Here is a 24254-nt window from a genome sequence, read left to right on the forward strand (position 1 = left end):
CAGACAGGCTGCCAGGGCAGGTCATGGGGTATTGTCAATGATATACAGGAATTTTGTTAGCACGGAAAAGGAGGTTGTCCTCTGTATGGTCAGGCCACACCTTGAGTACTGCGTGCAGGTCTGGAGGCCTCATTTTAGGAAGGATGTAGATTTTGAGCATGTACAGAGGACAACAAGATTGGTGAGGGGAATGAAGGGATCCTCTTACCAGGAGAGGCTTAGGTTCTGCAAATTGCAGCAGCTGGAGACCAGGCACCTGCAAGGTGATCTGACTGAGGTGTATAAAGCCTTGAATGGGTTGAGCACGCTGAATTCTGATGGGATTCTTCCACTTGTTCAGATTACGAACAAGGAGGCATAAATTGAAATTGAGAAGGACAGATGCAGAATAGATGTGCGGAAATTTGCCTTTAGCCAATGGGTGGTTAATTGCTGGAACAAACTTCCATCTGTCCTTGTGGAAATCGATAGGTTAAATAAATTTAAGGAGGAACTGGACAAATATTTAGAGGGGATTGTTTTCTAATTTTTTTTTTTTTTTTTTTTTTTTTTTTGGCTGATGCTGCATAAACTCATATGCTTGCTTTCTTGCTTCACATGCCACTACTACTATCTCAGACCACCATAGTCACCCTTATGAAAGCAAAAACCCTTCCCTTTACCTCTGATGGTAGTTACCTCTGAGTAAATCCCACTTCAGCACACTATGATCATTGCCACCTAGTGGTTCCTTTATTGGCAGGTTCTTAATGATGAAGAATCACTACTAATAATCAGATCAAGAGTATTACTCCCTCTAGTTGCCTTCCAAACATGTTGCTGAAGAAAACAATCATCCAATAAATCAACAAAAGCCTTGCTAGTGTGTGAGTGACCAACCCTCAGATTCCTGTCAATATTCTGGGAAATTAAAATCCTCCATTATAAGACAATTTGATTTACTGGCCCACTATTTCTCTGTACAGTTGTTTATTATACTCATCAGTCATGAGGCCTATAACACACTCCTACTCTCAATTTTGCTTTTCCAGTGCTTATGTCACACCAAATGCTTATGACTCAACACTGCTCTGTACACCCATGTCCACTGGCTGTACTTCCTTGTATATGGCACTTCCATAGCCAGGAGCGGCAGTGCATAGCACACGTTTCTTGATTAGACAGGGGTTCGATCCCGTCACCACCAAATACGGAGGATGCGAAATGGTCAGGGAATGACCACCGCAGATCCCCGGAGCAATATGTCGCAATATTTTTTAGTTGCTAATGCTCCTAAAAAACAAATATTATATCACTTCCTTGTATTTTGTGTTTCTTAATAATAGCATAACCCCTCCTCCCTTCCTATCATTCCTGTACACATTGTACTCCCCAAATTCCACTTCTGCATTCCTTATATCCATGAGACACCTCATCTCTGATATCCCAACAATATCTGCCTTTGATATTTTGACCAACACCTCAAATTCATCAAATTTATTTAGCAAACTGTTAGCATTGGTGTATACATAAGGATACATGCATGCATGTTCTTATTCTTAGCTACCCTAACACAGCCCATGTATTTACTTGTTCTGCAATGACTCCCAGCTTATCTTATCTGCCTTCACGAATTAGACAATCTGCCTGTTCCGATCTCAAAGAGGTCTGCCCATCTTTTCTTCAGTCTTCCTCTGTCTCTTTTTCCTTTTTCTCTATAATGACTCCCAGCAATCTCTGAAATCCCCCTGCACTTTGTTTTCCACGCTGCTGCTCATTCCAATAGAAGCAAAGCAAGAATCAATTTCACCTCTTTCAACGGCTACTGTTAATCTATTAGTCCTTGTATCCCCCTAAGCTAGCAGTTTTTCGACCCACCTAATACTGGCTCAACAGCATCAGCAAATATTCTTGTACCCTTTCTATTTATGTGTATCCCATCCCTGTAGAAGCAGTCTCTCCTGTTAACAAACAGACCAGGCTGAGAAAAATTCTACCGCTTGAGCCTTGCACAATCTCTCCAGGGCTGAATTGACACTTTTAAATTCAACCCTAACTCACAGCTTTTTTTCAACATCGATATGTTCTTGTTCATTCCACTGGTCTCCTACTCTTAATATCATTAGTGCCAATGTGTACAACAATATCACCTTTTGTGCCTTAAAAAATATCTTCTCTTCAACTTCATCAACCTTTGCCCTTGGCAGACATACCCTGGTCCTGTTCTACCTATCCATTTTGCACAATATATTCCCCACATCCCTGACAATAGAGTCACCAACAACAACTAGTTCCTGATGGACCAGCGCATTCTGCCTTGGGGATTGCTGTAGTGTTGCATGATGTTCAAGTGCAAGCTCTGACATTGATGTGGGCATCTGAGAGCCTGATGGGCCCCCTCATATAGGCTCAAAATTGAAGTTGTTAGTGAAATGTTTTTCCAGTCAAGCTTTATATATGGAGTGTGAAAATAAAATCTTATTATTATTTATTATTATGATTAGCCATATGGTGCAAGGAAGCCTAATGCTTATACTGCACCAGCCAAAAAATAAATTTCTGAATTACCCTGAGAGAGAGAGAGAGAGAGAGAGAGAGAGAGAGAGAGAGAGAGAGAGAGAGAGAGAGAGAGAAATAGAAGGAATCACGGAGAATAGAGGAATGATGATATCCAGTTCAGGTACCTAGGTGTGCCAAGCCCATATACTCACCAGATGTGAGTCCCTGGAGTTAAATTATAAAAATTTACTTTTTTTTATTTTTTTGCCAATTGATGAACAGGAATCACTCCATTCCATGTTTATAAAACTACTTTCAAAAAATTCTATTTGCTTCTGCCTTATAAAACTATAAAGCAAAAGTAAACAGAAATTTCTCATTTTTTGCATCAGATTCAGTGCACTATAAAAAAAAATATGATAACTGGTTTAACTCTTCTGTTACCCATTTATGGACTAATTCAATGGAAAGGTTCGGTGAAACACAAGTAGTTGCTCTTGACATCTCAAAGGCTTTTGATCGTGTTTGGCATAAAGGTCTTCTAAACAAGCTTCCATCTTATGGTTTGCCAACTGTTTTTAGTAATTGGTTATCCAGTTTTCTCTCTGATCGCTCACTGAGGGTGATGGTAGATGGCTCTCTGTCTTCTAACTTCTCCACTAATGCCGGTGTCCCCCAAGGTTCAGTTCTTTCCCCCACTCTTTTCCTCTTGTATATCAATGACCTTCTTCCATTGACTGGAAATCCTATCCATAGTTTTGCCGATGATAGCACATTGCATTCAACTTTCCATTTTGAGAAACCTTGTCCAGCTCAATCAGCTTTAAGTTCTCGAAAATCTGCTGCCAATTCCTTAAATGCCGATCTTCAGGTAATTCTCCAGTGGGGCAAAGACAACTTAGTTGATTTCAACCCTTCTAAAACTCAATCTTGTCTTATATCTCGCAAAAAGGATTCTTCTGCTCCTATGCTTATCTTTAGTGACACTCCGATTTCTAGGCAAAATGATATATCTCTTTTGGGGATTACCCTGACTTCTAATCTCTCTTGGCACAAGCACATTACAAATATTGCTTCCTCTGCATCTAAAAAACTTGGTTTTCTCTTTCGCTCTCGACATTACTTTTCTCCCAAACAGCTGCTCACTCTGTATAAATCGCAAATCTGCCCTGCCATGGAATATTGTTCCCACATCTGGGGTGGTGCCCCCAAAACCTCTCTCAGGCTTCTTGATTCCATTCAGAAGAGGGCAGTTCGGTTAATAAATGATTCATCTCTAACGGAGTCTCTCCACTCGCTGTCTCATAGACGCACTGTTTCTGCTGCATGCCTCTTCTACAGATACTTCCATGGGCACTGTTCTTCTGAATTGGCTTCTATAATTCCCGCTCTCGCTTTCAAAACAGTCCGAACACGTGCCGCCACCAGCCAACATCCATTTACTGTCCAACTTCAAACCCACAGAACCAACTTTTCATCTTCCTCATTTATTCATTCAACTGCCATTTTCTGGAACAACCTTCCTTCATACGTATTTCCTGAAAATTACAATCTACAGAAGTTCAAGTCCAATATCAACAAATATCTTCTTTCGTCTTCTCAACCTCCAACCCAAGCACGGTACTAAGTACTATAGGTTTAATACCTCTCGTGTTTGGGGTTCTCATAAAAAAAAAAAAAAAAAAAAACTCTACTAAATTATTTTTTACCTGTTGTCATTAGTGTTCATGAAAATTGACCATGGGAAAAAAATAAATAAATAAAATCAATGAGAACCATTTGTATTTCTGCAATCACTAAAGCAGTTAGGCTTAAACTCCTTTGAGTGGTTGCTGTGATGTTTCAAACATTCCAGATGAAACATATAGGAGAACTGACCCCTTTTTCACAGGATAAAAAATCAAAAATTCAGGAGTACTTTAAACACCACTAAAGGGTTAATACAATAGAAATTAATATATTAATAACAGCCTATAATAGTAATAATAATGGAGGTATGTGATGCAAGCGTATAAAGCTTACATTGCATCAGACAAAAAAAAAAAATTCACACATCCATTCCCTCTATGAAAATAATCAGTAAACAGAGGGCTTTCTTTCTTTCCAATCTGTTTTTTTTTTTTTTTTCTTTTATGAAATACTGTAACAGCATTTATAGTGGTACGGTGTTACATATAATTTTACTATTTCTGAAACACGTTCCTTCAAAAACTCAATTAATATTTAAATTTTTCACTTGTATACATACTTTCCTTTCCACGAATGTTTTGTGACAAAATAGCAAGCTTTATCTTTGTTTTCTTTCATCGAGTTCATCTTGATTGAATATACCTAAAATAAAAATAAAAAAATTATAAATAAACCTGCTACATATTTTTAAGTAGAGATAATTTATGAAAAATATATGCAACTAATACATTAATATTAAGACATTAACATTATAAACATTAAGTAGCTCAGAAAATGGTTTTTGACGAACTGCAAAGAGGAAGGCAATTGTAGAGAAATGTGTAGTTGCTCCAAGCCACAAGATGATAACCTTGCAAACAGTATCATTGTGGGTAACCTTGCAAACAGTATCATTATTTGTTGGTCAAGGACCCCATGATCTTATTTTTAGGGTAACTAAAAATATGTGCACTAAGCCCCCAAACTACACAAAATCTAATATTGGATGCCAGTTTAAAAAGCAAATACAGCCTTAAAACACTTCCCTTAAATTTTCAGAAGTTAGGAATATACATATACAGTATATATATATATAAAATAAGCTCAAAATACAGCACATTTTACAAAAAATGTAAAAATTTTAAAATCCAAAAGTATTAAATGATGGCACAAGTCTTTAACCATTCTATGGGGAAAAAAAAAAATGACATTTTTCTTTTTTATAAAATGCTTGCCAGATTATCTTGTCATTAAACTGATTTTGTGGTCAGCAAGATTTAAAATACATAGTAGTAGTAGTGGCATGTGATGCAAGAAAGCAAGTGTATGAGCTTATGCAGCATCAGCCAAAAAAAAAACACACCATTCCCTCCAAATTCCTGTCCAGTTCCTCATTAAATTTATTTAACCTATCAACTTCCACAACGACAGATGGAAATTTGTTCGAGCAATTAACCACCCGCTGACTAAAAGGCAAATTTCCGCACATCTATTCTACATCTGTCTTTTCTTAATTTGAATTTATGGCCCCTTAGATTCGTAATCTTAACAAGTGGAAGGATCCCATCAGAATTCAGCGTGCTCAACCCATTCAAGGCCTTATACACCTCAATCAGATAACCGCACAGGTGCCTAGTCTCCAGCCACTGCAATTTGCAGAACTTAGCCTCTCTTGGTAAGAGGATCCCTTCATTCCCCTCACCAATTTGTTGCCCTTCTCTGTACACACTCAAGCAAATCTACATCCTTCCTAAAATGAGGCCTGCAGACCTGTAAGCAGTACTCAAGGTGTGGCCTGACCATTGCCTTATACAGAGGGACAATCACCTCTTTTTCCCTGCTAGCAAAATTCCTATAAATCATTGACAAAACCGCATGACCTGGCCTGGCAGCCTGTTTGCATTGTTCAGAAACCTTCATATCTGACTGCACAATTACTCCCATGTCTTTTTCATTTTCTACCACCTTAAGTGTAGTACCACACAGTTGGTACGTTTCTCTGGGGTTACTTCTACCCATATACAGTACTTTGCATTTGTCAAGGTTAAACTTCAGTTGCCACTTCTTAGCCCATCTGCCTAAATTATCTAGATCCTGTTGCAGTAGCACACTGCCATTACTGTCATTAACAACTCTGCCAACCTTTGTATTATCTGCAAACGTCGACACTAAGCCTGATATACCTTCATCAATATCATTGATAAATAAACAAAACAACAGAGGACCCAACACCGAACCCTATCGGACTCCACTAATAACATTAGTCCAGGAAGAGCAGAACCCATTAATTACCACCCTGTTTCTTCTCCCACTCAACCATCCTTTTATCCATTTTAGCAACTTACCCTTAGTACCATTCTGCTCCAATTTGTACTATAGTCTTCCATGCACAACAGTGTCAAAGGCTTTTCTGAAATCCAAATATATGATATCGAAATTATTTTTTACATCCAGTTCCTTTGTAACCATATCATAATATCCTATCAAATTTGTCAGACAAGACTTTCCCTTAACAAACCCATGCTGTGTCTGAATTATTGCTGCAGTCTTGTCTAGATGATCCTGCAATGCATATTTAACCAGTGACTCCATTATTTTACCCGGAACAGAAGTTAAACTAACTGGTCTGTAATTACTCGTGCCACCCTTCGATCCCCCTTTGTGAATTGGGGATACATTTGCACATCTCCAGTCCGTGGGGACCTCCCCTGAGTTCAAGGATGCTCTCATAATTATGGCTAAGGGTTTGCTTAGTTACTTTGCCGCCTCCTTTAATATAACTGGATAGATCCCATCCACCCCAGGTGCTTTTCTTACGTTTAACTTTAACAATTTCTCTTCCACTTTGCTCTCAATTATTACAAAATCATTAAGCACCCTGCTACAATTTGATAACCTTCTGCCATTTTTAAACTTTAATAACTCCTCACGTGTAAATGTAGATGCAAAATACTCATTCAGTTTGTTTGCTATCTGAGCAGGATCATCAACAGTCAAACGATCGATATCAAGTGGACCAATCAGATTCATCCCCTTCCTTTTAGAGTTTATATAACTAAAGAAATCCTTGCTGTTTTTCTTAGCATCTTTTGCCAAAGATTTCTCTTAATCTGCCTTCGCCTGCCTAACCTCCTTTGTGACGTGATTACAGACTAGCTTATAACTACCATAGGCTTCTGAGTCGCTTGATAATTTATATGCATCCCATGCATTTTTCTGCTCTATCATGAGTCTCATTAGTTCATTTGATAACCATTTAGGCCTAAACCTTGAAAAATATTTCTTAATAGGTATGAAACTTTTAGTAACATTCATGATTAATTCCTTGAGTGCTTCCCACTTAGAAGTTACTGTTGGTAACATCATCATTTGATCCCGCTGTACAGAATTTAAAAACTGTCTGAGGCCACTGTACTCACCTTTATGGAAGCAAACACCCTTTCTTTTACCCCTGATGGTAATTATATCTTTAAGTATCCCACATCAGTTCACCGGTTCCTTTATCTGCAAATTCTTAATACACAAATGATCACTGCTGATAACCAGATCAAGAGTAGTACCCTCTGTAGTTGCCTCTCGAACATGCTGCTGAAGAAAACAGTCATCCAATAAATCCACAAAAGTCTTACTAGTGTGTGAGTGACCAACCCACAAGTTCCAGTCAATATCTGGGAAGTTAAAATCCCTCATTATAAGACATTCTGATTTACTAGCCCACTCTATTTCTCTGTACAATTGTTCATTGTACTCATTCGAGTCATTAGGCCTATAACACACTCCTACACTTATTTTTGCTTATGTCACACTAAACTGACTCAACAGTGCACTGTTCATCTATATCAACTGGATGCACTTCTTTTGATTTTATGTTTTTCTTAATTAACAGTATAACACCTCCTCCCTTCCTATCCTGTCTATCCTTTCTGTACACATTGCACTCCCCAAATTCCAGTTCTGCATTCCTTACATCTGTGTGACACCACGTCTCTGCTATCCCAACAATATCCACCTTTGATGTCTTGACCAACACTTCAAATTCATCAAATTTATTTACATGTATACCAATCAATTTACATGTATAAAAATCATGTATACCAATGCTAGAAGTATACTTCTAGCATTGGTATACATGCAAGTATACATGTACCTATCCTTACTATTAGTTAGTCTAACACATCCCATACACCCACCTGTTTCACGATGACTGCCATCAGTCCCTGAAACCTCCAGCATCCCTCGCTCCAGGTTGCTACTTATTCTAATAGAAGTTGTGCAAGAATCACCTTCACCTCTGCCTGCGGCTACTTTTAACCTTTTAGTCTGTGAATCTCCCCAAGCTGGCAGTTTTTCGACCCACCTAACACTGCCTCGATAGCATCAGCAAATATTTTTGCACCCTTTCTATTTAAGTGTATCCCATCCCTGTAGGAGCAGTCTCTCCTGTTAACAAGCACAGACCACGCTGAAAAAAATTCTACCCCTTGAGCCTTGCACATTCCCTCCAGGGCCGAATTGAAATAATGCAATAGTCTTAATTCTCATAGCAGAACAAACATGCCTTTGCAATGAGTTGCCCTGGTATTGCACTACTTTCAAACAGATGGTCTTGCCTAATAACTGATTGATAAATCAATGATACTGATGAAGGTATATTAGGCTTAAAATGTCCAGGTTTTAAAATGTTCTTTATCCAGTCGCCTGTTTCTAAATTTTTATGATTTTATTTATTACTTAATCCCATCTTGTTGACAAAAGCAAAAAGTTAGCACTGTTAATCACACTGAGTGATCGCTACAGCATGACCACCTACCTAATACTTTGTAGGTCCTCATTTTGTCCTCGGTACAGCAGCTATCCGGCGTGGCATTGATTCAACAAGATGTCGGAAGTGTTCTGAAGGTATGGCCAACCAAGCTGTGTGTAATGCAGTCAGCAATGCAGGTATGGAGGTGATTGGTGTATCCAGGCACCTGATATGCTTTTCCATAGTGTCCCACAAATGCTCTGTGGGATTGATATTGGCAGAGTTCGGAGGCCAATCAATATGACAAAAATCAGAACTGTGTTCCTCAAACCATTCCTGCACAACAAGTGCCCGATGGCTCGGCACATTGTCATCTTGGAAGGCACCATCGCCATTCGGGAAAAAGTGTAACATAGTGAGGTGTACACAGCAAGCAAGCAGTTGACGATAGCAGATACCACTGATATGTTGTTGCACATGCACCAGGGGTCCAAGTTCCTGCCAGTGAAACATACCCAACACCATACAACCACCTCCATTGGCCTGCACTTTTGATATCATGCATGATGGATCAAGAGCCTCATGTTGTTGATGCCAAATCCATACATGACCATCCACGGTGTGGAGTAAATAACATGAGTCATCCGACCAGCACACATTCTGCCAGTCTTCTAACCAACTTGCATGCTCTTTGCACCAGGTGAGTCTTTTACATGATGAACCTTGGTTAGGAGAGGATATTGTAGGGGTCATCTGCTGGTATAGCCCATACATGTGAGCATGCAATGCATAGTCATGCCAGTTATTGTTCCGGGTTGGCCCATGTTGTATTGGGTAGTCAACTCTCAAAATTGCTGTGCCTGTTCACCTGTATGAGTCATCGGACCCGGCGCTCACTTCTAACATCAAATTTTCACTGACCTTTGCAGGTTTGCCATCGGGTCGTTGTTTGACCATTTTGACACCAGTCCTGGTACACACATTAACTACAGCAGCTCTCAAACACCCCTCCAGTTCAGCTGTTTGAGAAATCGAGGCACCAGCTCATCGAGCACCCACAATCTGTCCTTTATCAAAGTTCGATAAATCCTTCCTTTTACCCATCATGCCCAGAATTTTACTACCTACTGAACCACTGACACTTTATCTATGCTACGTAGGTCGACTAACTCTGCACTCTCGTAACTCACATGGTCAACAAGTCACATTCAGTTTTCATAGGGGTAGTCATAATTCAGCGATGACTCAGTATATATCACATCTGACAAATATACAACCTATCGAAATCGAAATCTTCTTTGAATGGTTTACAAGAATGGACTCATTTAAAGATAATACTATTTGACCTTACAGAAATTATAAAAAGTTAGCAGTGTCTCATCATTTCATTGTCTTTGTGGCAGCAGGATTTAAACTATGAGTTTTTTATTGTATACAAAAAACTAACTTTTCCTTAATATTACACTACTTTTAAACAAATGACTAATGGCCATTGAAAACAGCATTTTAAAGTTGCATTTTATTTTGAAACAATTTCATTAAAAGTTCACCACCAGTGCATAGTTTGTATCAAATTCATTAAAAGGATATGTTTTAGTTCATGACCGTTCACAAATTTGGCTATTCACGATCATCCCAGGAACATATCTCTTGTGAACATGGAGATGGTGTTTTACCCCCCAGGAGACACTGGATTGGAGACAAATCAAAAGCAGGAGCCTCTGTAGCCAGGTGGGCAGGAGCAGCAGTGCGTAACACACACTTCTTGATTAGACCGGGGTTCAAGCCTGTGACCACCAAATACGGAGGATGCGGAAAGGTCAGGGAATGACCACTGCATATCCCCAGAGCAATATGGCCTTAGTTGCTAATGCTCCTAAAAACCGAACAACAAACAAACAAATCAAAATCCCTTCAATTATATTTACCTCTGTCAATTGTACCCCTAAAACAAACAGAGCTGATAGTACAGACTTTTTTTTTAATATTTCAAAAACAAACTTTTTAATTATAAAATTTAACTTTTTGGTAAAACCTTCGTATCCGATGCCCCCTGGCCGTGGCCAACAAATGGTTTTTGCTTGAGTCCTCCCCCCTGAAGTTGTGTAAAAACCTAACCTTTTTTCGCTAAAACAAAAATGAGTATTAAAAACATGACCCCTCTTATAAGTGTTTCTTTTTCCTTCTAATTACAACTATTTTTCTCAATTCACAACCTACACACAACTTTCTGTTCATAACACGAGGGGTACCGGATACTAAATTTCAGCCTAAACTGAATTGTGCAAAAAGTATAGGTGGAACAGGACCAGGGTATGTTTGCCTGGGGCAAAAGTTGATGACATTGTAGAGCAGATATCTTTTAAGGGCACAAAGGGTGATAATGTTGTACACATTGGCACTAATGATATTAAGAGTAAAAGACCGGAGGAATTTCTTAACAAGTACAGGTCAATGTTGAAAAAAAGCCATAAGTTAGGGTTAAATTTGAAAGTGTCTGCAATTCTGCCCAGACAAGACAGGAGGAAGTATATGATGAGAGCCTTGTCGATCAATTCGACCATGGAGAAATTGTGCAAGGCACAAGGGGTAGAATTTTTCTCAGCCTGGTCTGTGCTTGTTAACAGGAGAGACTGCTTCTACAGGGATGGAATACACTTAAATAGAAAGGAAGCAAGAATATTTGCTGAGGCTATCAAGGCAGAGTTAGGTGGTCAGAAAACTGCTAGCTTGGGGGAGACAGACTAATAGATTAACAGCAGCCGCTGGCAGAGGTGAAAGTGATTCTTGCACTGCTTCTATTGAAATACTATTGAGCAGCAGGCTGGAAAGCAAGGTAATGGGGATTTCCAGGACTGCTGGGAGTAATAGTGGAACAAGTAAGTACATGGGCTGTGTTAGGGTAACAAAGAGTAAAAACAGGTGCATGTATACTTGCATGTACGCCAATGCTAGGAGTATAGATAATAAATTTGGTGAGCTTGTAGTGCTAGTCAAGACATCAGAGGCAGATATTGTTGGGATATCAGAGACATGGTGTCACACAGACATAAGCAGTGCAGAATTGAAATTTAGGAAGTACAATGTGTACAGAAAGGATGGACAGGACAGGAAGGGAGGAGGGGTTTATGCTGTTTGTTAACAAACACACAAAATCTAAGAAAGTGCATCCAATTAATGTTGGTGGACAATGTAATGTTGAGTCTGTTTGGTATGACATAAGCACTGGGAAAGGAACAATGAGAGTATATGTGTGTGTTATAGCCTAATGAATCTGATGAGTATAATGCGCAATTGTGCAGAGAAATAGAGTGGGCCAGTAAATCAGAGTGTCTTATAATGGGGAATTTTAATTTCCCAGAGATTCACTGGAACTGGCGGATTGGTCAGTCGCACACTAGCAAGGCTTTTGTGGATTTATTGGATGATTGTTTCTACAACAGCATGTTCGGGAGGTAACTAGAGGGAGTAATACTCTTGTTTTGATTATCAGTAGTGATTCATGCATTAAGAATCTGCACATAAAGAAACCAGGAGGTGGCTGTGATCACAATGTGCTGAAGTGAGATTTACTCAAGGAGATAACTACCATCAGGGGTAAATGGAAGGGTTTTTGCTTTCGTAAAGGTTACTGGGGGGGGGGGGGGGGTCTCAGACAGTATTTAAATTATATACAGTGACACCAACTGATGATGTTACCAACAGCAAATTCAAAATGGGAAGCATTCAAAGAAATAATCTTGGAAGCTACTAAGCTTTTCATATCAACTAAGAAATATGGTTCAAGATTTAGGACTAAATGGATGTCAGACGAACTAATTAGATGTGGCAGAGAAGAAAAATGCAAGGGATACATATAAATTATAAAGCCTATGATAGATATAAGCTGGTCTGTAACCAAGTCACAAAAGAGATTATGCAGGCAAAGACAGATTACGAGAAATCTTTGGCAAAGCATACAAAGACAAACAGCAGAGTTCTTTACTTATGTAAACTCTAAAAGGAAAGGGATGAATCAGATTGGTCCACTTCATATCGATCTTTCAACTGTTGATGATCCTGCTCAGGTAGCTAACAAACTAAATGAATATTTTCCATCTACATTCAAACATGAGGAGTTATTCAGGGAGGGGAATGCCAGAGGTGTATTAAACTCTGGCAGTAAGCTAGATAATCTTGTAATAACTGAGAGTAAAGTGGAGGAGAAATTGTTGAAGATAAACATAAGATAGGCACCTGGTTTTTTTTTTTTTTTTCTCTTATGTGAACCCCAAACACGAGAGGTATTAGAACCTATAGTACTTAGTGCCGTGCTTGGGTTTGAGGTTAAGAAGACGAAAGAAGATATTTGTTGACATTGGACTTGAACTTCTGTAGATTGTAATTTTCAGGAAATACGTATGAAAGAAGGCTGTTCCAGAAAACGGTAGTTGAGTGAATAAATGAGGAAGATGAAAAGTTGGTTCTGTGGGTTTGAAGTTGGATAGTAAATGGATGTTGGCTGGTGGCGGCACGTGTTCGGACTGTTTTGAAAGAGAGAGCAGGAATTATAGAAGCTCAGAAGAACAGTGCCCATGGAAGTGTCTGTAGAAGAGGCATGCAGCAGAAACAGTGCATCTATGAGAAAGCGAGTGGACAGACTCTGTTAGAGATGAATCATTAATTAACCTAACTGCCCTCTTCTGAATGGAATCAAGAAGCCTGAGAGAGTTTTGGGGACACCACCCCAGATGTGGGAACAATATTCCATGGCAGGGTGAATTTGCGATTTATACAGATTGAGCAGCTGTTTGGAAGAAAAGTAACGCCGAGAGCGAAAGAGAAAACCAAGTTTTTTAGATGCAGAGGAAGCAATATTTGTGATGTGCTTGTGCCAAGAGAGATTAGAAGTCAGAGTAATCCCCAAAAGAGATATATCATTTTGCCTAGAAATCGGAGTGTCACTAAAGATAAGCATAGGAGTAGAAGAATCCTTTTTGCAAGATATAAGACAAGACTGAGTTTTAGAAGGGTTGAAATCAACTAAGTTGTCTTTGCCCCACTGGAGAATTACCTGAAGATCGGCATTTAAGGAATTGGTAGCAGATTTTCGAGAAGTTGAAGTTGATTGAGCAGGACAAGGTTTCTCAAAATGGAAAGTTGAATGTAATGTGCTATCATCGGCAAAACTATGGATAGGATTTCCAGTCAATGGAAGAAGGTCATTGATATACAAGAGGAAAAGAGTGGGGGAAAAAACTGAACCTTGGGGGACACCGGCATTAGCGGAGAAGTTAGAAGACAGAGAGCCATCTACCATCACCTTCAGTGAGCGATCAGAGAGAAAACTGGATAACCAATTACTAAAAACAGTTGGCAAACCATAAGATGGAAGGTTGTTTAGAAGACCTTTATGCCAAACATGATCAAAAGCCTTTGAGATGTCAAGAGCAACTACTTGAGTTTCACCGAACCTTTGCATTGAATTAGTCCATAAATGGGTAACATAAGCCAGAATATCTCCAATGGATCGACACTGACTGAATCCATACTGGATTCCGTCAGTGTCGTTAGTAAACTACCTAGAAACCTTCCGTCTGATCAACGATCAGATGGAAGGTTTCTAGGTAGTTTAAGAGTTGGCGGTTAATTGATTTCTCCATTACTTTAGAAAGAGTAGAAGTAATTGCAATGGGACGATAATTGGATGGGAGGGATTTGTTATCCTTTTTAGGAACTGGCTGGATATGAGCAAATTTCCAAGCAGAAGGAAAAACACCAATGGAATAAGAAAGCGAAAAAAGGCGGCAAAGAATAGGAGTAAGTTCAGGAGCACAGGTTTTGAGAACAAGTAGAGAAATACCATCAGGACCTGGAGCTTTCTTAGCATCAAGATTCATCAAAATCCTTCTGATATCCTTTTGACGGAAGACCACAGGAGGCATTGAATGGAGCGTGTTGGGAATGGTGGGAGGTGTTTTACCAAGATCATTAATACATGAGCTGGAAGAAAAATGGGATGCTAGCAGGTCAGCTTTATCCTTGGCTGAAGTGGCAACAGAACCATCTGGTTTGGACAGAGGTGGGAGCAAAGATGGGCAAAAGTTGTGGCCAATAGCTTTTGCAAGAGACCAGAATGCTCAGCTAAAATTAGGGCAAGAAGCAAGTTTTCTACTCTTAGCCTGTTCGAACTCTAGTTTGGACTGATTAATAACTGCTTTACAACTGTTGCGAGCTTTGGTGTAGGCAGAAAATGAAACTGAAGAATTAGAAACAAGCCAATTACGATGTGCAAAATTCTTCTCTTGGACAGCCTTAGCACATTTATTGGAAAACCAAGGTTTAGATAAAGGACGAGATTTTAAAGTAGAGTATGGGATAAGGGATTCCATTCCTGCAAGAATAATTTCACTGACACGATCTGAGCAAACGTTGACATCAGAAGTTTTGAAACAGTAATCCGACCAAGGAAAAGAAGACAAGAAGTCTTGCAGGTCATCCCATTCTTGTCATTGCATTCTTGTAATGCCAAACAACACGTGGTTGGGAATAGCCATGAGATAAAGGTTCCATTGGAGAAGAGACAATCACCAAGTTGTGATCCGAAGTGCCTAAAGGACCTCTCACTTCGACTGTGTACTTAGAAGGGTTGTTTGTGAGAAAAAGATCAAGCGTATTGGCTGTATGATTAGGATTGTCCAGTATTCTTGTAGGTAAATGAACAATCTGTGCTAGGTCATTAGTAATTGAAAAAGCCTCAGCATCTCGACCTGCTGGGTCGGTGTGACTAGAAAACGGAAGCCAGCTGGAGTTGTGAACATTAAAATCACCAAGGAAAATTACTTCACTGTTAGGAAAGTTGGACTGGAGAAAGTTAAGTTGCAAAGAGAGGAAGTCAAAGAGCTCCAAGTGATTAGTGGAGCTGGGAGAATGGTAGAGACAACAGATGAATTTGACACAATGAGGTAGAGAGATTTTAAGCCAGAGAAGATCAAAGAGAGGAGATTCCAAATTGCCAAGTCTCTGACAGTATTAGTATTAGTATTAGTAACGGCCGCATGGTGCAAGAAAGCCTATGGCTTATGCTGCACCAGCCAAAAAAAAAAAAAAAAAAAAAAAAAAAAATCCGAACAAAACAATGATAAAAACAAAAAAAAAAATAATAATAATAAATAAATAACTAAATAATAATAATTAATAAATAAAAAAAATAAAATAAAAAGGAAATTAAACCTATCATCCTATGTGCTTCCCTTACCCGAAAGTACTATCCAGATGACCTTTGAATTTCCCCAAACTGTCGGCCTCTACCACCCATAAAGGCAACTTATTCCAGTAATTTATAACTCGCTGGCTAAAATAGAACTTCCTGCAATCCAATCTAAACATTTCCCCCCGTAACTTGAATTTATGTCCCCTAGTTCTAGCATCATTTATAATCTTGAAAATTTTGTCCTCATTCATTTTACTGATGCCTCTCAGAGCCTTAAACACCTCAATCAAATCTCCTCTAAGGTGTCTAGTTTCCAAACTCTGCAACCCACATATTCGAAGTCTTTCTTCATAAGGACGCCCTTTTGCCGATTTCACCAGGCGAGTTACCCTTCTTTGCACCCTTTCAAGAAGCTCGATGTCTTTCTTCAGGTGCGGTCTCCATACTTGAACACAGTATTCCAAGTGTGGTCTAACATAAGCCTTATATAATGGGATTATCACGTCCCTATCTCTACTTGCAAAAGTTCGATAGATCATCGATAGGACACCATGGGCCTTCCTTGCAACCTGTTTACAATGCTCAGAGAATTTCATGTCTGACCGTATCGTAACACCCAAGTCCCTTTCCTCCAGTACTGGCTTTAGTTGAACTCCACCAAGTGAATAAGTTTTTTTGGGATTACTGTTTCCCAGGTGTAATACCTTACACTTTGTTGGATTAAAGCACAGCTGCCATTTTTCTGACCATTCCTGAAGTCTATCTAGGTCTCTCTGAAGAAGCTCAGCTTGACAGTGATCATTAACTACTCTCCCAATTTTAACATCATCTGCAAATTTAGACATCACGCCCTCTATCCCTTCATCAATGTCGTTTATGAAAATTAAAAACAACAGTGGTCCTAATACTGATCCTTGGGGAACCCCACTTCTTACATCAACCCAATCTGAGGAATGGCCATTTATCACAACCCTCTGCCTCCTGCCCTGAAGCCATCCTTCTATCCATCTAAGGATTTTCCCAGTGATTCCAACCTGTTCCAGCTTATAAAGCAACCGCTCATGTGGGACTGAGTCAAAAGCTTTGCTGAAATCTAAATAAACAATGTCGAAATTATTCCCTAAATCCAGCTCGTGAGTGACCCTTTCGAAATAGCGAACCAGATTTGTTAAACATGATTTTCCCTTTACGAAACCATGCTGAGTATCCTTGAGAATTTCAATTCGATCCAAATGATCCTGAATTCCACCCTTGATCATTGCCTCCATGATTTTCCCTACTACTGAAGTCAGACTGACAGGTTGATAATTTCCAACTTCACTTTTAGAGCCACCCTTATGTATGGGAGATACATTTGCACTTTTCCAATCCAAGGGAATCTCCCCAGAGTCTAATGATGCTCGCATAATTAGCCTCAATGGTTCAATGCACTCGCTTGCTGCCTCTCTTAAGATTATAGGGTATATTCCATCAACTCCAGGAGCCTTACTGGTCTGTATGCTCGAAAGTTTTTTCATTAAATAATCTTGCGAAATTTCAATATCATTAATTACATATTTTTTAACTTCGCTCCCACAATTTCCCTTTGCCACAAAAGGCTTTTCATTTGTAAATATCGATGCAAAATAACTGTTGAGTTCATCTGCAACGGCAGCTGGTGTATTTATTACTATCCCCTTTCCCTTACATAAAGGTCCGATCTGGTTTGTCCTGCTCTTCTTGGCATTTATATATGTGAAGAATTCTTTATCCCCCCTCTTTGCTCTGTTTGCTAGTGATTTCTCATAAACTGCCTTTGCCTGTCGAACCTTTTCTGTGGCTCTATTACACATCACCTTGTAGCTGTTATAGGCTTCAGTACTTTTTATTGTTCTGTAACCTTTCCATGCCACCTTTTTCTGCTCAAGTAATGCGGCAACTTCACTAGTCATCCAACTTGGAACCCTCCTCGTGGAGTATTTTTTTAATGGTATATACGCATTCAAGGCATCTGTGATTAATGTTTTAAAAGCGTACCACAGTTCAATTGTATTCATTCTCTGCGCGATATCTACCCAGTTAATAGAGGCCATGTAGTACCTTAAGGCATCGTAATTTCCTTTTCTGAAATTAAAACCCATTCCTTTGCCTTTTACTTCTGCTACCTCTCTCGTCATCATCCACCGTAGAACTCCGTGATCACTTCCTGCTACTGGTTCCTCTACTGTCAGCCCTGTTATGTCATCTGATTCATGTGTGATGATGAGGTCTAGGATATTCTTTTCTCTAGTATTTTCCCTGACATGTTGATACAAATAACAGTCATCTAGTTGATTTAAAAATTTTGTTCCCCATGTCGAGTTTCCTTCCCATTTACTCCAATCAATTAGAGGCAGATTGAAATCACCCATAATAAGGCATTGACGCTTACTTGCCCATTCCATTTGCATGTAGAGGCTTTTGTCATAATCTTCACAATCACCTGGTCTGTAGATTACTCCTACTCGCATTATACCTTTGTTTCCAACTATCTCACACCATACAGACTCTATACTAGCATGTGAGACGTCTGAATCCGGGAAAGCTATCGTCGCACTCAGGCTGCTTCTGATAAGAAGCATTACCCCACCACCCCTTCTATCTAACCTATCCTTCCTAAATACATTATACAAGCCGTACTGAAACTCATCATCCCCAGGATGATGAGTTTCAGTACGGGGAATATCAGAACGGACATATGCACAAATACCACCTTTGAGGCGAAAGGAATCATACAGCAAGTAATTTGGGCATCTGAGATGAGCAGTAGATGAATCAACCGATAACTGAGATTCTATCAGAAAAAGTACATGGGGTTTGGCAGACTGCAAGTGGAAATGGATTAGGAAGTCCTTGGGAGGTTTAGATCTTTTCGCAGATAAGCTTGCTCTATTAGTTTGACAATTCATGGTTTATTCAATAGTAAGAAAAAGTGGGTGGGACATGCTGTATGAAGTAAAGAAATTTTTGGATTTGGCGTACATGTGGTAAGAATATACCCAGATCCTTGACATAACGTGGCCTCGACAATGCTCCCCACATACACTCTACTCAAACTCCCTCCAGTCACTATCTGGCAGAGTAGAGGTAGCAAGATTATAAACTAGCTGATCCGGAAGCTTCCTAGAGAGTGACCAATAGGTTCAGTCCGGTGTATTAACTAGCGGCCGGCCTGCGAACACCGTTTTAGAGCTGTTCCCTCGAAATGTAAGGAATATTGGATCTCGCCACGACGTTCATCATAACCTCAAAAGTCATCAATCATACTGCATGATGGAAGAGATAGGGAAGGGTTGACCTGAACTTAGCTCTAGAGGCTAAACATGGATTCCACCACTTCAAGCCTCCAATAAGCAAAGTGGTGGTATTTCACCGGTTGATGAGAGTCATCTACCACCTAGTACTGACTGGTAACATAGAGGGGCAGCGTTCCTCCATGTGGTGTGGGTGCCACACCTCGACCCCTGCTTACGTTGGTTCACACATGGGTGGTCACCCACCATGTACTTGTGAATGGAGGTTATACCCAGGATTATTAACAGTCCCACCATCGTGAAGGTGCAAGCAGAGGATTTGGCTGTCACAGACCGTCCGGACTTCGGCGAAATTGGGTCGATGGAATCTATCCAGTTATATTAAAGGAGGCAGCAAAGGAAGTTTGGTTTGGTTTTTTTTTTTTTTTTTTTTTTTTTAGGAGCATTAGCAACTAAGGCCATATTGCTCCGGGATATGCAGTGGTCATTCCCTGACCTTTCCACATCCTCCGTATTTGGTGGCGACGGGCTCGAACCCCGGTCTAATCAAGAAGCCTGTGCTATGCACCGCTGCTCCTTCCCACCTGGCTACGGAGGCGCCTGTAGCAAAGGAAGTAAGAAAACCCTTAGCCATAATTATGAGAGCTTCCTTGGACTCGGGGTATGTACACATGGACTGGAAATGTGCAAATGTGACCCCAATCCACAAAGGAGGATCAAAGGGCGACAAGTAATTATAGACCTGTTAGTTTAACTTCTGTTCCAGGAATATTAATGGAAGGCACTGGTTAAAGAAGCATTGCAGGATCATCTAGACAAGACTTCAGTTATAGCTCTGACATAGCATGGGTTTGTTAAGGGGAAGTCTTGTCTAACCAATTTGATTAGATATTATGATGTAGTCACAAAGAACTGGATGCAAAGAATAATTTTGATATCATATATTTGGATCTTAGAAAGGCTTTTGATACTGTTGCACATGGAAGACTGCTGCACAAATTGGAGAAGTGTGGCATTGGAAGCAAACTGCTGCTATGGATAAAGGGATGGTTGATTGGAAGAAGACAGAGTGGTATTCAATGGACACTGTTCTTTGTGGAGTCCCCCAGGGTTCAGTGTCAGGTTTATTGTTGTTTTCTGTATTCATTAATGATGGTATATCAGGCTTAATGTCCAATTTTGCAGACGATACAAAAGCCGGCAGGGTTGTTAATGACAGTACGCTGCTGCTACAGGATCTAGAAAAGTTGAGCAGATGGGCTGAGAGGCAGCAACTGAAGTTTAACATTGACAAATGTAAAGTACTTCATATGGGAACCAGTAACCCCAGAGTAATGTATCAACTGTGTGGTACTATACTGACAGTGGTAGAGAGTGAAAAGGACCTGAGTGTAATTGTGCAGGCAGATATGAAGTTTTCTGAGCGGTGCTGACGGTCTGCAAGAGTAGCTCATGGTGTCTTGTCAAGGACATACAGGAATTTTTCTAGTAGGGATAAGGAAGTGATTATCTCCTTGTATAAGGCAATAGTCAGGCCACACCTTGAGTACTGTATACAGGTCTGGAGGCTTCATTTTAAGAAGGATGTAGAATTGTTGGAATGAGTACAGAGAAGGTCAACAAGATTAGTGAATCGAACAAAGGGTTGGTTTTACGAAGAAAGGCTTAAGTTTTGCAAATTAGTGTCTGGAGACTAGGCATCTGCGGGGTGATCTGATTGAGGTGTATAAAGCCTTGAATGGTTTGAGCATGCTCAATGCTGATGGGATTCTTCCTCTTGCTCAGAAAAATCTCCTGAGAGGGCATAAATTCAAATTCAGGAAAGACATTTGGATAGATATGCAGAAGTTTGCCTTTAGCCAGCGGGTCGTTGATTGTTGGAACAAACTTCCATCTGTTGTTGTAGAAGTTGATAGCATAAACAGATTCAAGGCAGAACCGGACAAACATCTGGAGCGAGCAAATGGGTGAAATGAGAAGGGGGTGCATTTTTTTTTTTTTGGCTGATACTATATAAGCTTGCTTTCTTGCATTATGTGCCCTTGCTAATGCTAAAATATCTGTTTAAAAAAAAAAAAAAAAAAAAAGGATGCAGCAATCATTAATTAAAGGAACTGTCCTCTTTTTGAAAAGAGTACAGAAGTTTAGATTAAGTTCTGGGTGGGGTGAACACTACCTCGTACATGTAAGCAATATTCACTATAGGGTGTATTTATAATTTATACAGAATTGACAGCTGTTTAAAAGAACGTAATTAGATGGTGTGAATCTCATGGTGGTCTCTGAGTTTTATTTTCTGAAAATGAGCATGTGTGAAAATGAGAAGGGACTTTTCTTTTTTTAAAAGAAATAGAGCAGAATTAGGAGAGTAACAATTTACTGTTTTCTTCTTCCCATTGGTGAATTAATTACTTACATTAATTACAATAAAAAAAGTAGTGATGGATATTTGAATTGTAGCTATTTGTGGAAAGCAGAGTTGAACTGAAAGTGGAACGGTGGATAACCAAATCTAAAGACAGGATTTCCAGTGAATGGAATTCTAAAGACAGGATTTCCAGTCAATGGAATAAGGTCAATTAATACTCAGAAAGAAAAAACTGGATATAAAATCAAAGCCATTGGGAACTCCAGTATTGGCTGAGAATTAAAGACTACTATCATGTAGTGAAAGGAAAAACCACCTCCCCAAATCAAAAATCAGAAGGCAGACTGTGGCATGAAATTCTTTGAGCAGTGCAGATAGGCTGCTCAAATAGCTCATGGAATTCTGTCAATGACATACACAAACGTTTCCAGCAGGAACAAATAGATAATTATCCAACTGTATAAGTCAATAGTTATGCCACACCTTAGGTACTGCATACAGGTCTGGAAGTCACATTTTAAGAAATATATGGATCCCTTGGAATGGGTGCAGAGAAGAGCTCTTACCACAAGCAACTCCAATTCTGTTAACTGCAGCATTTGGGGATGAGGCACTTGTGAAGAGATCTGATTGAAGTGTTTAAGGCTTTAAATGGATTGAGTAAAGTTAATGAATGGTATTCTAATTCTTTCTCAGACAATGCACATAAGGGAAGATGCATTTGAGCAACTGCAGTCTGGAGGTTACCTCATACATATTTTCTATTTACAAGGGTGTCAAAAAGTGAACTGGGTAATATCAAATCTGTAAGTCTCACTTTTGTGCCAGGAAATGTAACAAAGTCAGTAGTTAAACAATAGAAAACCATCACATAGGAATGGAGCTTAAAGGCAATCACAATATGGAATTCTTAAAATATGATCATGCCTCTCAAATCTGATTAGTTACTATGAAGCTGTCACAAAGGAAATAGATAAAAAGAATAAATCTGAACCCAGAAAAACAACATAAATCTTATACAGTGGTACGTCGGTATACGTCCTTAATCTGTTCCAGATCCTTGGACTTATACCAAACGAATTTTTCCCCTAAGAAATAAAGGGAAAATGATTAATCTGTTCCCATGAAAAAAAATCCTATTGTTATTGGCATATTATACAATGTCCCTGATCTTTATTTAGTAATTGATTTCACCCCCTTCACAACATTAGCAGATTTAATAACGTCTTTGTTTTTCACAATCGTAGATACTGTCATTCTCGGCATACGGTATGCAGCAGCCAAGTCCCGGATACACATGCCACCTTCATACTTATCAACAATCTCTTTTTTCACCTCCACGGTAATCCTAACCATTTTCTTCGTTGCTTGGCTCTTCTCATTAACTTTCTTAGAACTCATGGTTAATGAACTTACCTCAAATTTACACAAAATCACATGAAAATTCACAGAGAGTTATAGCGCAGGTTATTCACTGAATGGTAGAAACTGTCGTACTGACACTCGTGGGCAGTCGAGGCAGAGATGCCAGATCTTAGCCCCTCTCCAAAAACCAAATTCAGTCAATCGAGGACGTCAGCGTGCACAGTGCGTGCATACGTCCTCAGTCAGTTTTATTCGGAAAGCCAAGTGAGGACAGGCATGCGTACTTTGCTAGCGTCCGTCCTTAGTCGGCTTTTATTCGGTTTTTGGAGAAGGGGGTAAGATCTGGCATCTGACTCGTGGCTTTGTCTTGAGAGAGGTAAACAAGGGTAGCACGTGGTGTCGTGACCCATTTTGATGCACGCGAGTCGTATTCCAAACAAAGGTCATATACCAAATAAAATTTTTCGCATCCAAACAGGACATATATCAATTGGGACTTATTCCAAAGCGGACATATACCAAGGTACCACTGTATTGTAAATCTAATCAAAATGAACTGTTGTGAGAGCAGCTGTATTACGCTGCAAGTGCCTAGTTCTGCACTAATGAAAAACCAATAATACTGAAATGGCCCATTTGGGCAATTGAACTTGCTGAAAATAAACAGCATACTTCCATCCACAAGGAAATGTTATCTGAAAGGTAATAATGAAAGTATTCAGTCTAATAGTAGTATTGCCTTATGATGCAAGAAAGCAAACTTATAAAGCCAAAAAAAAATCTTCCCACATCACCTACCCATCTCCCCCTGCCAAAATAATTTGTAGTTCTTCAATGAATTTATTCTTACCCACTTCCACAACGACAACAGATGAAAATTTCTTCTGGCAATCAACTACCTATGGCTAAAGGGCAAACCGCTGCACATCTATTCTGCATCCATCCTTCCTCAATTTGAATTTATGACCTCCAATGTGCATAGTATTAGTAGAGGCATACAATGCAAAAAAGCAAGCTTATGCAGCATCAGCCAAAAAAAAAAAAAACAGCTCCCATTTCGCCCCTCCATTCGTTCCAAACACCTATTTAGCTCAGCCATAAATTTATTTAGGCTATCAACTTCCACAACAAAGGATGGAAGTCTGTTCCACCAACCAACTACCCGCT

The 24254-nt window shown here is 39.5% G+C and overlaps 1 protein-coding gene across 1 annotated transcript in view; it reads right to left on the reverse strand.

The window, feature by feature from the left end:
- The window catches only part of Rme-8 (receptor mediated endocytosis 8), a 699549-nt gene that overhangs the window by 672491 nt on the left and 2804 nt on the right, over nt 1–24254 (reverse strand). Inside the window, exon 2 of the mRNA XM_090387774.1 lies at nt 4727–4809. Coding sequence (XP_090243900.1) covers nt 4727–4794 — 68 coding nt within the window. The 5' untranslated portion in view covers nt 4795–4809. The remainder of the gene's footprint in view (nt 1–4726; nt 4810–24254) is intronic.

The sequence above is a fragment of the Mastigoproctus giganteus genome, chromosome 13 (genome assembly GCF_048544385.1).
Source record: "Mastigoproctus giganteus isolate SK-2022 chromosome 13, ASM4854438v1, whole genome shotgun sequence".
NCBI classification, from domain to species: domain Eukaryota; kingdom Metazoa; phylum Arthropoda; class Arachnida; order Uropygi; family Thelyphonidae; genus Mastigoproctus; species Mastigoproctus giganteus.